The 14,891-nt window shown below is 46.0% G+C and overlaps 3 protein-coding genes across 3 annotated transcripts; 2 read left to right on the top strand and 1 right to left on the bottom strand.

Annotated features, from left to right (window-relative positions):
* Nucleotides 1–3,293: 3,293 nt before the first annotated feature.
* F5J12DRAFT_846744 (uncharacterized protein) lies at nucleotides 3,294–5,248 on the top strand. The gene is made up of 6 exons (XM_051746360.1): nucleotides 3,294–3,674; nucleotides 3,746–3,903; nucleotides 3,962–4,059; nucleotides 4,112–4,155; nucleotides 4,217–4,643; nucleotides 4,693–5,248. Exons 2-6 carry the CDS (start codon nucleotides 3,790–3,792, stop codon nucleotides 4,988–4,990), a joined length of 981 nt encoding a protein of 326 aa, XP_051597681.1. The 5' UTR covers nucleotides 3,294–3,674; nucleotides 3,746–3,789; the 3' UTR covers nucleotides 4,991–5,248.
* Nucleotides 5,249–8,582: 3,334 nt separating this feature from the next.
* On the bottom strand, nucleotides 8,583–9,835 carry F5J12DRAFT_784577 (uncharacterized protein; the record flags this gene model as incomplete). Its single annotated transcript, XM_051743071.1, has 7 exons — nucleotides 8,583–8,649; nucleotides 8,697–8,722; nucleotides 8,919–9,029; nucleotides 9,116–9,301; nucleotides 9,350–9,416; nucleotides 9,542–9,589; nucleotides 9,663–9,835. 7 exons carry the CDS (start codon nucleotides 9,833–9,835, stop codon nucleotides 8,583–8,585), a joined length of 678 nt encoding a protein of 225 aa, XP_051597680.1.
* Nucleotides 9,836–13,221: 3,386 nt separating this feature from the next.
* F5J12DRAFT_784576 (uncharacterized protein) lies at nucleotides 13,222–14,732 on the top strand (the record flags this gene model as incomplete). The annotated part of the gene is made up of 8 exons (XM_051743070.1): nucleotides 13,222–13,233; nucleotides 13,305–13,564; nucleotides 13,712–13,729; nucleotides 13,791–13,925; nucleotides 13,974–14,055; nucleotides 14,106–14,266; nucleotides 14,522–14,543; nucleotides 14,577–14,732. The coding sequence occupies 8 exons, from the start codon at nucleotides 13,222–13,224 to the stop codon at nucleotides 14,730–14,732; spliced, it is 846 nt and encodes a 281-aa protein (XP_051597679.1).
* Nucleotides 14,733–14,891: the final 159 nt, after the last annotated feature.

Below are 14,891 nucleotides of genomic sequence, written 5' to 3'. Positions count from 1 at the left end.
GACAATCGTTAATGCCGATGATTCACAGGATGTTCGAGCCACGTATGGATATCGTACAAAGGCCCCGCATGACCTTCAACTTCTCCCTCTGACCCAACGAAGGCACGACGATAATGGTTCCCGGTCCATTTCTGGTAGATAGTCGATACCTGTTTCTGGGTATGGTTCATTAGTTACTACCATGGACTGGGATTTCTCGGGACGAACTGAATCGAGTGCCACATCGCTCCACGGACGATCTGTATGCTTGTTAGCATTGCGAAGCGATGTGAGGTTATGCTTACAGTGAGGTAAACACACAACCGTCCCAGCGTGGATTTTCTCCATCTTCACCCTGATTTACGCATTTTGGACCTGGCAAAATTCAGTGAAGGAAATTCATCTACAACTGACGACACGGAAGTATGTTGCGGTCATCAGACGCAAAAGTGGAAATTAGAGCCGAAATCTTTGCTTGATCAATATTGACATAAAGGTGCGCCTGGTGTTACTCAACGTTTTGAACGAAAGATACGACAAATGGTCATTGTGCCCCAATGCTTACGGAGCTTTCGGGGGGTATGGCCAAGTAACTAACTACCACTGGTGTACGTGGCTTTTACAGGATCCGTGCTCGGCAGTGCTAAATGGTGCTGAGAACAGTTTTGGTGATCAAGGCCAGTGCCTCATTTCCCTTTTTGCACGACCGTGCTCGGTGTCCATAGGCATGAACTGCATGCCAATGGATGAGGTTCTACGAATGTGGCTTGCGCGCCCTTCCCTAGACCTTCGCGTTCCGATGACGATAACTTGATGCCTGGCATTGGACACCCCGCCGTTCCGATAGAAACAATAGGTTCCGAGCGATCTGACAATTTTTGCAACTAGTTCCATCCATCTGCGTCGGGCATGCACCTCAGCGAACCTCTCATTCATTCCAATGTTATCTGGTTCACCACCTCAGGCAGTTGAAGGTCCCTCGATGGACTTCCAGAGACTTATCCTAGGTTATACCATTTGTCTAGATGAGCTCTTCGACGAACGTACCGGCCGCTTGCTTTGGCGCCCAACTCTATGAAGAAAAGTCTACGAAGTTGTCGTTACGAACGCCAAACAGACTGACCTCACGCTGTGCCTCTCTAACTCGCTCGATAAGAAAGCAAGTCTCCTTGACATTCAGGCGAGCTTCTTCCTCGATGCCCGTGGCGGTATCGTCAAGGTTGAAGGATCTACATCCTACCTAAACGATGCCAAGAGAAACAGTCAAGCGCGGCCATGGATCCTGGCGCTCAAGGTGCGGACGAAGGAATGTCGATTATTACTTTCCGAGAAGGGGATGGTTACAAGCGTCCTCGACATGGTAAAAAGGTAAGTACATTTCTGAGAAGCGTGCAACGCATTTCGTGCCCTCTATCGTCTATGGAGGTTACGAATGAAGAGAGCTATTGAAGGGAAACTCGGACTCGAACCCGATCAGCTCAAGGGGGCAGTTTCCCTCAGTGTCAAAGCTGATGTGAAGATCAAAGCAGAGTTTGAGGGTATGAACTCTAAGTTTGACTTAGTCGTAAGTGATCATCCCGTCAAATCCGCAGATGTGCTCGATATCATTCCTTAGATGAACGAGCTTCTCTTTGGCGATCCAGGCAACGGTGCGCCTAAAGGTGTACCCTCCAGGCTATTCCGAAAACCATCCTTGACAATGCTCAGGTCGCCGTCTCTGTGTACCGGACAAGACAGACACTCGTCAACGAGGCTCTCGTAGTCTTTGCGGAGCTCGAAGACGTTCGCAATCGGTTCCATGTGTTCGTCGACAGGACGAGAGTGTAGAGAGCCTTCCTGGATTTTCGAACACTGTCCGTGACGTTCGTAGTGTACTGGCAGGCCAAGCCGTGAATGGGAAAGTGCCTCCCTCAAACTTGTTCACTTTCGCATGATGTCTCTAGGGCTCCTCGCCATCAGACAACTATTCATTTGTTCCTCATGACTTCATTTCAGCAAGTCCGGTGCCGATCTCGCTGTTCTTCGCTTTCTGGCCTTACTTGGGAAATATAAGGACGGGGACTCAGACTCGCTTCGCCTCCTCTACGTGCAAGACCCTTCTGAGCCTGCAACAAAATTGTCAGCGGGTACAGCATTTTCCCAGCTAACGAAGCGTTGATGACAAAGGTATATTGTCGTGGAAACTCATTTCTCCCAAAAACCTACTCTAGTGCTTTCAACGGTTTTTCAAGTCGTACGCATCAACTTGCCTTCAACTGATAGCTAGCTAACGTTTCACTTATGCGGCCGCATCTCTGTCATTTAGTCAATCACCGTGACGTGCGGAAGTCTCCTACCAGTCGTGTCTCGAATGCATCTCCAGTACCACGATACATTACCACGAGTGACTGTTGCGTATAACGTCGAGTCAGTGCTTCACCCTTCTCGAAAAGCTGAGCGCAACTGGAGGATCTTACAAAGTGGGGGTGTACCATTGGCCATGTACTACATAGACAACATGGAGATCTTTTCCAGACGACTACGTGGCGCTCGCGATTGATTTCTTGCCTACGAATGAATCCTTTGAACCTTGCAGCAACCAATCCAGACATCAACCCAACTAGCCGTTGCCTGATGCCCCGATAGCAGGTTGTGTGTAAACCAGGACAGCGATACGGAGAGTAGTGCCTGATAGTATGCACTTGTCTGACGTGGGTTCGTGCAATGTTAGAGAAGGAAACAGAGCCGACAATGCTAATAACTGGCTCTCGGACGCCGAAATTCTACACCTGGGCCTCCTGCAAGGGTTGATCCACAGGCGATAGGTACGCCGGCTACCGGACATCACACCTCTGAGTGCTTATCTCTCACGTAACCGTTCTAAAAACCCAAAACATGACCACACCCACATGTGGCATGCACGAGTTCGGAGAGTGCCCCAACATAACTTTGCCTCCTTGAACCAGCGACATGGGAAGAAGCGAGTTTGAAAGTAGTCGCGACGTAGAGCGCATTGAGCACATTAGAACCTGCATACAATTCCCGTACCGCAGAGACAAAGAACAGACCTGCACAAACCAGATTTCTCCATATATTTCGGCATTGACTTAAGTGTAATCAGCAGGCGCTTTGGTTATCAGAGACCATTGTGAATTCCTGGCCCACGTTACCTCCAGCCAATTCAATTACTGATTTTTGAACTGTATCTTGACATGGGATCGAGTTAGAGGGAGATGTGTGATGACCCGAAGTTGCGACAACCGCGAATTACTGTAATAATAAGTAATGTACGTTTATTCCGAGAAATTCGCAGTGGCGGTGAGGTTATTCAATCCCGTCGCCTTATCTCGTATCCAGTCTACGTCACACCTGCCACACCTGCCACACCTGCCACACTGCCTTACCGCTGGTGGTTGGCGCTCGGGCCAGCTCTCTGTCAATCATCGGATCCTTTGGTTAGATGCTATCCGCAGCTAGCAAATTCTGATGGAAATTCCCAAGCTAGACTGGTCGTTCAAGAGGAATCGGCATTCTAACATCTATAGGTCTTCTTTCTGCTCCCTCAGACGGTGCTTCGAGTCGCCAGCTTAAGGATTAGCGGCTTCTGTTTGTTGCCATTTTTTCTCTCGATAGCGTGAATGCGATGCCTGCATCAGTACCTGAGTCATACCATCACCACCGTCATATAGCGCAGTGATTCTGTGATGGGGAGTGTGGTAAGCTTTTCTTCAGTACGTGAACTGTCAACAGTTAAAGACTAGATCAATGTTATGTTGCCATTTCTCAGCCTCAGCTTCAAATTACCACCCTTTGGCCTTGCTGGGGTTAGTCATGGCCAACGAACCCACTCAAATTCTCAATCCCGTCGTATATCTGAACTACCTAAGTCCAGACGATGCAAGTACTTATGAATTCAGCAGAAACCTAAACCTGGCAACTTTGGCTGTACGTCGTACATACGCAAACTCATGGTTATGGCTTCTTTGATGTGCATCCGGGACAGGTGCTGCTCTGGGATATACTTTCGAGTGTCCCCGATGATTACAAGCTGATGCAGACCGGCAGAGTGTCGATTATTCTCTTCACCTACTTCCTGGCTCGGTGAGGCGTTTGACCCAATATTCATTATGACTCTGTTAACTTATCATCATAGACTGTCTGCGCTTGGCTTGGACGTCATTGCTGTACTGCAGAAAAGTGAGTTCTGTTTGATGTTCGCAATAAGTTAGGGTAATCAATGCATCCTGTGTATCTGCAGCTGGCCCAGTTTCGAACTGTACGCTTAGTGCCATGCTTTTAATGGCGTTTCAGGTCGTGTCGTCAGCAGCTGCTGCATACTTGTTCCTCAAACGTGTTCATGCTGTCTACTTCGGCAACAAAGTTGTCCGGCATTTTTTCAGCTTTCTATGGATTGTTGGAGTAGGCACTTCTTGCGCAACATTCCAGGATGCAATGGACGATCAGCATGAAATTGCCGACACTAAACACTGTATCCGATACCAAAGTCAGACACCTGTGTCTGTTGCTTTCATGGGCCCCGTTCTCTTCGACACCCTGGTCTATCTAGCCATTGCGTACAAGATCCTGACCTCTTACCGCATGCTGGGTTGGAAGGCTCTTTTATGTGGGAGTGGCCTCCCTGACTTCTCACGTGCCGTATTTCAGGGAGGACAGCAATACTATTTGTAGGTGGCCCCAGGTTTAATATGGACACCACACCTACAAACCACGCAGAGTCACCGCAGGCGTTAACATGACTCGGCTTGCATTTGCTTTACTACCGTCCGTATCTCCGTCGTTCGCAGTCATGGTTTCGGCATTTTCTGTAACACTGACAAGCATAATGGCCTGTCGAGTCCACCGAAACTTGATAATTAAAGATTTGGCCGAAGCTCAGACAAATGGGGCTGAGCTGACGACTGCAGTCCTTGGGAACGGATCATTAATGAATGTGGTACCTTTGCCAGGGAAGGCTACGGCGCTGGTTAGGTCTGGCGTTCAATCTGGATCCACTATAGATGACATTGCTTGATAGAACCTATGTTTATTTAACACTCATATGCACACCAGCTGGAGGAAACAATTGTCTTCTATCGAGGCTTTGGTTTGCATAGGGGAGACTACACCAGTTTGATTCATCCTGTCAATGTGTAGTAATTATTCTTAATGTGTCCAGTACTGGTACCACTGGGGTAGTCCTGAGGATCTGTTGTACTGTAGACTCTGCAGTTGTCTATGTCACACTTGTGTCTAACTCTATGTGCTCTGTCCATCTGACTAAGCCTCTAAGTGGCTTTGTCCTTGTCCCTGTCCATGGGCCTCCCTACTTCATGTACCTCCTTCAAAAAAATGATGATATCCTCATCATCTATGCACATTGCTACATCAGGAAAATAACACTTTACTATTTTTGACTTTTTGTGACTAATGTGACTTTTTGGGAAGGAATCTACTATCATTACCCATGTCCTGCAGGCATGGCTGCACTTTTCTTGCTGATTTTGGTCTTGTTCAAACCACCTAATTCCTAGCTTTCAGTAGATACCACATACATTCAAATTGATGGAGGTTCCAAAGAGATATTGTGATTTTTCTCTCAGACAGTGTGCATCACACCAATGGCTCAATATCTCTGAATTTTTGGACATTTTCTAGTCTTCTTGGCTTAGATATATCATCACTTAGTTGTCTCAATAGATTCTGTTCTCTTTTCATTCTTCGAAATGCTGTATATGGTCAAAAAAAAGTACAGATAGTAGGTTCCTTCCCAAAAAGTCACAAATAGTCACAAAAAGGTCAAAAATAGTAAAGTGTTAATTTCCTGATGTATGCTTGTCTGTGTCTCTCACCCTCCCTAGCCTTGCATCAGGAAAACATCAGATCAGTTACTTAGACTTTAGAATAGCTTGCAAGACTTATACATACTTTGATTGAGCTCAAAGACAAACACAAGAAAAGTAACTGAAAACTTGTTTAAATAGGTCCTACTCATGAAATCACACTTATTTACAACTTAAGCACTTATTTTGACTTAAATGGTAGAAACACTGGCACACACCATGGATTCAGTCACAAAAAAGCACACTGAAAGTAGGGATTAAGTAAAAAGTAAGCCTGCCATCCAGTTTTGGTAAGTACAGGCATAGGATCCAGCAGGTGGGAAAGCATATAAGTATAGAAAAAGGGTGCTGTAGGTGGCCTCAGTAGTGAACAATCTACTGATGGAACTGTGTAATGACTGCAGTATGTGCGCTCTAATGGCTTATGTAAGCAGCCAGACATCGCACCAAAAGAAGTGAGAAGTATCTCCAACAATAAGTGAGTGACAAAATGGTCATTAAAATGTGGCAAATTAAATCCACATCACTAAATCACTTTGAGCTGTGGAGCTCTCCACAGTGCTCCATAGTACACAGAGTCCCCTAGCTAGGTCCAGGCTGGACAGATGTACCCAACAACACTTTTTGCTATGTCAAGTATGGGGTTACCCTTGGGTGACTGGGCTTCAAGTCTGGGTGACAGGGGCTAAGTCTGGAGGTCCAGAGTAAAGGCTGGTGTAGGGAGCTGTATACTCCCTGAGGCTGAAACAGGAAACTGTCAGTAAATTCCACTGTCTTTGCAACAAGCCCCTGTTGTTCTATGCCTTCAGAATCCTCTCTGCTTGCTGCCTTGTGTTTTGCCCTACCCCCTTGTTGCTTTGGAGTTTCTCCAGACCTCCAACATGTACCCTGGTTGTCAATAAGCTGATCCAAAAAATTTTGCATTTGCCCAGAGTCATCAATAAGCTGATCTGGAATTCCACAACTGAGCCTCCACCTATCCACATCATCAGTCATCCATGCCAGTGTCTCTAAAAAACTCCAGTTCACCCTGTTGCCCCAAATTTCTGCATATTGTCCTTTGTACCTGCAGGCTCTTCCCTTCTGCAGTTCTGCCTTCCTGCCAACTCCACCTCTCACCTGTACATGTACCCTCATTCTGTTGGAAGATACCCCCCTTGCTGTTGTTCCTTTTACTCTCATCTACCACTTGCCAGTCTATTTCACATGCATCTGTACTTTGCTGATGTCTGTCATCCTTTCCTTTATTTTCTGGTCTTTTAGTTTTTCCACCCCACTTTACTCCAACTCATACCTATGTCCCATGTACTATATAATTCCACTGTAGTGACAGAAAAAGAACCACCCACTTTTGGAGCCACTATCTGTGTGTGTTTTGCAAGTTCAAGAGTCCCCAGAGTCTAAAAGCATCTATTGAGTCTACAGTGTCTACAGTGTCTTCAGTTTTCTCCATGCCCCCTGCATTTTCCAGCCTATTATGTCCTTCCTTGTGTCTCCCTCATCTCAGCTATGCTCTTCTCATCACATATCTGTCTCTCAGAATTCCATATACCCAACTTGCTGTTTCTCATGCATCAACAATCCTTTGGAATTAAATTCTGCAATCCTTGCATGTATACCCTATCCCATCTAGAGTAATCCTTGACTTCTCCTTCCACTGAGCACCCCTTGGGATGATCCTAGGGAAATTTCCCTTCAGCTTTCCTCTAGCTGCATGCTTCCCAGAAGTTGTTTCCCATACTGGGAGCATGGGAACAAGTCCAGTAGCATGGAAAAGTGACTGGTCTGAGAGCATGCACAGGGGGAAGCCAGTGTGGGGTTGGATCTACCTCCCTTGGTCTCAGCTTATGTGCTGTACCCTTATGCAAGCCAGGGAGAGGTCTGGGACAGAAACAGGGGATAGACTGAGGCTCAGCCTTAGCTATTGAGAAGACTTGAAGAGTAGTACAGAGTTGAGGGTAATACTTAGTTGATATTCTAACTGGAGTGCTATGAAGTACATACAGGGGTTAAATACACAAGGCTGGTCTGGAGTAATGAACATAGAGCCAGACTTGTTGGTAAGCTATTAGGAAGATGATTAGCAAGGTGTGGGCAGCCACAGAGGCTGTGCCAAGACTAATAGTCAAAGTCCAGGTGGCTGGCATAACTGGAGTTGGATGCGGGTTTTGTACAGTAAGCAGAGATCAGGCAAGAGGACCAAACTAAATATAGCACAAACATCAGAAAACAGACTGGAGTTATGTCCAGGTGACCTGAACATGGACCTGGGAGGACCAGGGTAGAGCAGCACAAGGCCAAGAGGCTGGAGTGGACCAGAGAGAAGGGTAAAGTTCCAGACTTGAATTATCTGGGTTGGAGTTGGGTTACCTAGGGCTGTAGTTGAGTTATTTAGGCTGTAGTAGGTCTGGACTTGACTGGAGATAGGGGCTAGGGTTCTGGACTGGACTGTGCTTGAGTCTGAGAGTCATGTATGTGACACTATGGCTGGTTGCCTATTATATAGAATGGTCACATTGTCATGGAATTTTATCCTATATCTTACTTACTATGATTGCTATAGAACTTTCATGCTTAGATATCAGTGTACAAAACTGGTCAGACTCTATTTTCCTTGGGGTGTTGTCCAGTACTCCTCATCTCAATGTTTACTTTGCAGACATGTGATCACTCCACAACTATGTATGTAACAACAGTCCACAGCAGGTATGACAGGGACAGGAGCAGTAGCATCAATTGTGTACTACATGTAATGACAGGAATGGCAGGATAGGTATTATGAAATCAATCGAGGACAGCCTGAATGTGCTGGTACCTCTCTACATTCATTTCAACCTCTTGCAGTGCAGCCCTGATGCAAGGAGTCAGTGCAAGTATGATGGCTGCCCCAGTACTTACCATCCTTCATCTGCCCACTGAGAAAGCTGATTGCACACCATAATAGGGATTATGAAGGATGTTGTTCAGCACCTTCATCATGCCATGGAAAATGGAATTGTAAGCATTGGTGGAGAATTAAGGCATTGCCTTTCCTGTGCTGTTCTTTGTAAATCTGTCCAACACACAATGATACTGTGAGAAGTGTTTGAGTGCAGCAACTCAGGATGTAAGATAACTTACCATGGCTGCAACAAGAGCTAGACAGGGAAGGGGAGCTGAAATGCTGAAGGACTCAGGACACTTATCCACAATTTGATAGGTACTGGTATAGTAGAATTGTATGACAGCTTCCTTGAGGGTGGGGTGAGCAAAATTCCTGGTTTTTCTTTGATAGACCAATGTCTTAGTATTGCAGATAACAAACCAGGTAAACATACATTCTTGTTGAAACCATCACACAAGAAAAGCAAGTTCTCAAGGAGCTTTGTGGCGGCAGTCTCTAGCCATTGTACATGATCCTGTGCTGCAACATCAGAAGGAGGGATAAGATTGAATGTGGATGGCATTGTTGCCAGTGTAACTGACTTCATTTCTGAATGCCAGGTAGATGTATCACCAAGGATCTACTAGTAGTATGTCAGTGGCTGTAACTGAAAGATGGGATTACTTACAAGGCACACCATATCTTGCTTGTGGTCAGGCCAGTAACCATTGTAGGGAGCCATATACTCCCTGAGGCTGGAACAGGAATCTGTCACTAAATTCTGCTGGCCCCTGTGACAAACCCCTATCACTCTATGCCTTCAGAAGCCTTCAGAATTCTTCCCACTCATAACCTTGTGTCTCCTCCAAACCCCTGTCACCTTTGGAGTTTCTCCTGACCTTCAGCATGTTGCCCAGTCATCAATAAGCTGATCCAGAAATTCCACATTCACCCAGAGTCATCTGGAATTCAGTAGCTGAGCCACCACCCAGCCATGTCACCACTCATCCATGCCAGTTGCCTCTAAAAAACTCCAGTTACCCCTGTTGCCCCAAATTTCTGCAAGCTGGACTTCATGCCAGTATGCTCTGCCCTCCTGCACTTTCCCCTCCCACCAGCTCCACCTCTCACTTGTACATGTACCCTTGCTCTGTTGGAAGATACCCCTTACCATTGTCCTGTTTTACTCTTGTCTACCACTTGCTGGACTATTTCACATGCATCTGTATTTCACTGATGTCTGTCATCCTTTCCTTTATTTTCCAGTCTTTTAGTTTTTCCACCCCACTTTACTCCAACTCGTACCTATGTCCCTTGTACTATAATTCCACTGTAATGTCAGAAATAGACACCCACTTTTGGAGTCACTATCTGTGTGTGTTTCACAAGTTTAAGAGTTCCTAGAGTCTAAGTGCATATATTGAGTCTACAGCATCTACAGTATCTCCAGTGGTCTTCATGCCTCCTGTGTCCTCCAATCCTATGCACCTTATCCCATTTCCCTCTCACCTCAAATGCACTCTCCTCATCACATAACTGCTTCCTGGAATTTTGTATACCCACCTCACTGTTCCTCATGCATCCACATCCCTCCAGAATTAAATTCTGTGACCCTCACATGAATACCTCTCCCTTTCTAGTTTTATTCTCAACTTCTCCTTCCACCCAGCACCCCTTGGGACATTCCTAGGGAATTCTCTCTACAGCCTTCCTCTAGTTGCACACTGTAGGGAATGTAATTTCTCTACTAGAGCATTTGTTTTATTTTGTCCATTTTATTTTGTTTTCATTTTAGGTGTTTTTCTGTTAGTGGTACTTAGATTTTCACTTTTGGGTTGCTTAGTCAGCCCTACCTAGTACTTGATGTACTTAGTTTTTTTAAAAACAATAGACAAGTTACCCCCAAAGATGAGAACAAGTTTAAGACTGCCCCAGACTGCCCCAGACAGTCTTCCACCCCCATCTTTACTTTGCTCAGGCTATAGGAGCCCCTTTGGTCTTACTCACTCCCTCTCAGATCCTACCCCATCCTCAATCCATACTTTTATATTTCCTCACAATGCTTCCCAGAAGCTGTGTTCCACACTGTGGTGATTCCACTCAACAATGACAGTGATGAGCACCTCTGTTATGGAGAGGTTGAGGTCATGGGATTTCAATGGGAATGGGCTAGAAAGTGCATGTGCAGCCCTGCATTCTTGCTTAGTGTCAAGTCTGAGATTCTAGGGTCAAGACTGGACCAGAGACCAGTAGTAGTGTGAGGCCAAGGGGGGGTCAGAGTACAGAGGGTAACAGGGAACAGGAGGTGGACTGATTGGACTTAGCAACTAAGAGTGCAATGCTATTCCCTTGCATGGGGTGCTGTCTGAGATTGAGACCAAGATGGAGGGTTTCAGGGTGAGACTTAGTTGATTTCAGACTGAGACTACAGGCTAAGTAGATACAAGTTTATATAATGACAATGAAGTATAGTACAGAGACCAGTAATGCTGGTCTTGTAAGGATTGGTAACACAACTGAATAGCAGGCTGTACTGGTGAACATGACAAAGACTGGGGGACTGGGACAGGGAAGAGAGCAGGTCAGGGATGAGGCTAGGGCAGGCTCTACTGAGTTAGTGCCTCAAATGCACACTGCTTTGTAGTGCCATCCATGCTAAACCAACTAGAGGTTAGACTGGGATGAGTAGACATGAGGCCAAGTCCAGCTGGGGTCAAGACATGGTTATGACACTTAGCATCTTCAAGACAGTTCTTCTGTACTACCTTGTAAAATCTCAGTTGTGAGGGCAATGGTGTCAAAATCACACAACACCCCTGACTTCCTCTTAGGGTGGAGTAGGAGTGGGTTGCACTGCAGAGTACAGCAGTCAAAGTGTGAAGCAAATCCAACCACTGGGTGGCAAGATATGCAATGAACAAGGAGTGGAGGAGTATGGAGGGAAGTTTCAGAGATAGGGGTTGGAGTCAGAGGTCAGAGGTCAGATGGGAGGGCATTGGGTTCAGCTAGTGCACTGCCCCCTTGTGAGCTCAGCCCTTGTATTTCAGAGGGAGAGTGGACTCAGAGGAGTGGAGATGAAACTCTGGAGGGAACTCAGAGGGAGTTGGAAGTGGGGACTCTATTGTTGATATTTGTACTGATTACATTGGAGTACTATGTGGCCTTATATACAATGTAGGTCAAGGGTGGTGCAGTGTAGAATGCAAACCAATAAACATATAAGAGGTTAGCAGTACCTTCAACCACAAGGGAGAGACAATAGGGATGATGGAGACCTGAACTGAGACGAGGGAACTACTACAACAAGGGAGAGAGGGTAAATACCAAAGGAGTGGAAGAATGGAGAAAAACTGACACAAGGGCAGAACCCTATCTAGAATGCAGGGTTGTAAGTCTGACATTCTGCTGAGCCAACCAAGGCCTCAGAGGAGGCACAGGTGAGCAGAGGCAGTCAGAATGTAGACAGGGGACCTTGGAGAGGTGCAGAGATGTGTCAGGAGGGTCAGAGGAGCATGGGAACACATCAGAAGAGGGCAGAGAAGCATGGGAACATGTCAGAAGAGGGCAGAGTAGGGGCTTATGCCAATGTCATGGTCATGTCAAATGGGTCCTCATCCTTAGCTTTCTTGGAGTTACAAGGAGCACTGGCATGCTGAGATACTTCATTGACCAAGTCATGTGCAAGGGTTGGATGATCATGATCAGGAACAGAAGGGTGGCTGTTAGTGTGATGGTGGCATTCAAGAATGTTGATGACACCACCACATTGGGAACCCTAGAATAACAGTCTGAATGAATCAAACTAGCAGGAATGGCCTTTCATCCCTCTGGCTGAGCCTTGTCCTTGGATTGCAAGCTTTGCAAAGCTGCATTGTCATCCTTGTTGTGTGAGCACTGAAACTCATGGTCAGGGGGTAAGAATTGTGGTGAATAGGATTGCTTGTCATCATTTCTTGGGAGAAGCCTAATAACAAAGAACATTGAGCTGATACCATAATAACCCCCAATGCATACCAGGGTGAGTTGATTGCCTAAGGTTTGTTGCACCCCATCCAAATGCATTGTCTTCATCTTTGTCAAACTCATTACTGGAGACTTCACCAGCCTCTTTGTCTGATAGGTTATTACTTGAGGACTCTCACTCCTCTTCTAAGGAGTGCTCTGATGATGGCTTCTCCAACTCTTGTGGTGAGTGTTGGCAGTTGCCAAAGTTTGCTTTGATGAGAGAGAGCTATCAAGGGAGGGGTTGATATGAGAGTCAGAGATGGTAGTAGGTGGCTGGTGGGGGATAAACCAAGACTGGTGGTTGGGCTGGGGTGTTGACAGACAAGATGTAACACTGGGAACTTGTGCTCCCTGAATTGTGGTGATATAAGGATTATTGAGCACTTGAAGGTCAGGTTCCATCCTGGGAGGCACAATATTACCTGACTGCTGAGCCAGAACACTGACCACAGCTCTGAATATGTCATGAAATCTGAGGCTGACAAGGCAGATGATAATGGCCACTGTGATAGCAATATCCATATATGCACACCAAAGGCCCCTGAGCATCACCACATGACTGTGATGGTACATCCTCCTACCCACTCAAGTGCCCTGCTAACTATGTGGAGTGACAGAGTAATATTGTAATTGACCAGCTGGCAAAGAAAGTGAAGACTAGTAACAATAGCAAGCAAAGAGCAAATACTGTGGGACCATCATCCTCAGCAGAGCCTAGAATTCCCAGTCAAGTCTCATCAAGTGGAACCAGTGGCACCAGGCACATACATTACATCAACCTAGTCTTGCCTGCTGCACTGCAAGCAGATAGAAAATGGACCAAGCAGATACTTCCTGTTCTTGTGATGTGGGCTGGAAGCCCAGTGGATCCATGGCTAATCCCTGACCAAGACTTGATGTGTGCTATTCAAATCATTACCACTATCTTTGACACAGATTTCCTGGACCTCAGTACAATATGACCTGGAATGCCTATGTTTTCCCTTGTACTAATAATAATTCCTTCATAGTTAATCAAATGTCTAACCTACATTTTCTTGGACAGGCAACTCATCAGCTTATGGTGTGGTGCAGCAACTTCAGCTCCACTGCTACCACAATCATAGCTCATTCCCTTGTGGCAGTCCTAGTAATGATGCAGATGCTGAGTCTATGGACTTGCCTGTGATTCAGGAGATGTACAATGACCTCCTGGAGAGGTTTTCATTCTTATATCAAGACCTCAATCATCAGAAGCCAGCAAATGCTTTCTGCTCACAGTTTGTACTGCAGCTCCTTGCCCACACCCATTTGTGATTGTGCATCAGATGCCCTGATATCCCTGCACTTGGAATGGATACCTTGAAAGTGTTTGGTATCCAAGGGGCCCTTTCCCTTTCTTGTGCTGCAGTGAGTAGCATATTTTGCCCATCAGATTGCTTCGTAAGAAGGGTTTTTAGCTCAAGCATGCCATTCAACTATTGCAAAGGGGTGATGTGGACATCAACAACCAGATCAGTAGCCAGGGAAAGGCCACTATGAAGACTCCCCCAAAACTCAACAGGACATCTGGGAAGGAATCATCAGCTGCTCTAGCAATCTTGGAGAAAAACTGGGGAATGTGTATCAGGCACTATTATCAGTTGCTAAACACAATCATTTGGCACTGACAGAAATCATCTCCATGGCAAATGCCCTTGTCCTTCCAGCCACAGATTCCCTGTTGGATGATGGTAGTTTCCAAGGTGATTCAGTGGTGGAAGACCTTGGCATGTCTGTTGGTCAGTGCATGAACATTTGTAGGACAAATACCTTATCTCTACATGATTTACTGACTTAGTTTGACAAAATCCTTGTCATGCATTGTTGGAAAAAGTAATTTCAAGTTCCCATGCCTTGTAAGCAATTGCAAGTCCTCAATTTCCTGCCAGCTTGTGATTCAATTCCAACACTACCCAAAAATCTGGCAATTGACTTGGAATGGGCCAGAAGACAGTCAAAATTTGCCTCAATTCAGTCTCAAGGGTACTAGGCACCCACCCTATAGGGGTATCAATTATGTAGATGAACTTGGAATCTGTGGTTAATTTGGTTGGAATGAGTCTAAATATGTCCCAATTTGGCAGCATTGGAAGGGGGGTTTAGAGGTCTCTGACAATCCACAGTATTTTTTTTTTCACATGTGCCCTCTCCCCCCACCACAGTAAATCAGTTTTGCTGTCCAGAGCTGTCAAGCACTGGACAGA

Source organism: Pisolithus orientalis (assembly GCF_024613125.1).
Source record: "Pisolithus orientalis strain OTSU chromosome Unknown F5J12scaffold_27, whole genome shotgun sequence".
Classification (NCBI taxonomy): domain Eukaryota; kingdom Fungi; phylum Basidiomycota; class Agaricomycetes; order Boletales; family Pisolithaceae; genus Pisolithus; species Pisolithus orientalis.
This window is presented reverse-complemented; position numbering and strand designations above follow the sequence as displayed.

What these genes read in the sequence shown, in the direction of transcription:
- F5J12DRAFT_846744 (XM_051746360.1), top strand. Translation starts at nt 3,790, where the DNA reads ATGGCCAACGAACCCACTCAAATTCTCAATCCCGTCGTATATCTGAAC. An exon ending in TAAACCTGGCAACTTTGGCT is followed by an intron (nt 3,904 to 3,961) that starts GTACGTCGTACA and finishes CATCCGGGACAG; the next exon opens with GTGCTGCTCTGGGATATACT. An exon ending in TTCACCTACTTCCTGGCTCG is followed by an intron (nt 4,060 to 4,111) that starts GTGAGGCGTTTG and finishes TTATCATCATAG; the next exon opens with ACTGTCTGCGCTTGGCTTGG.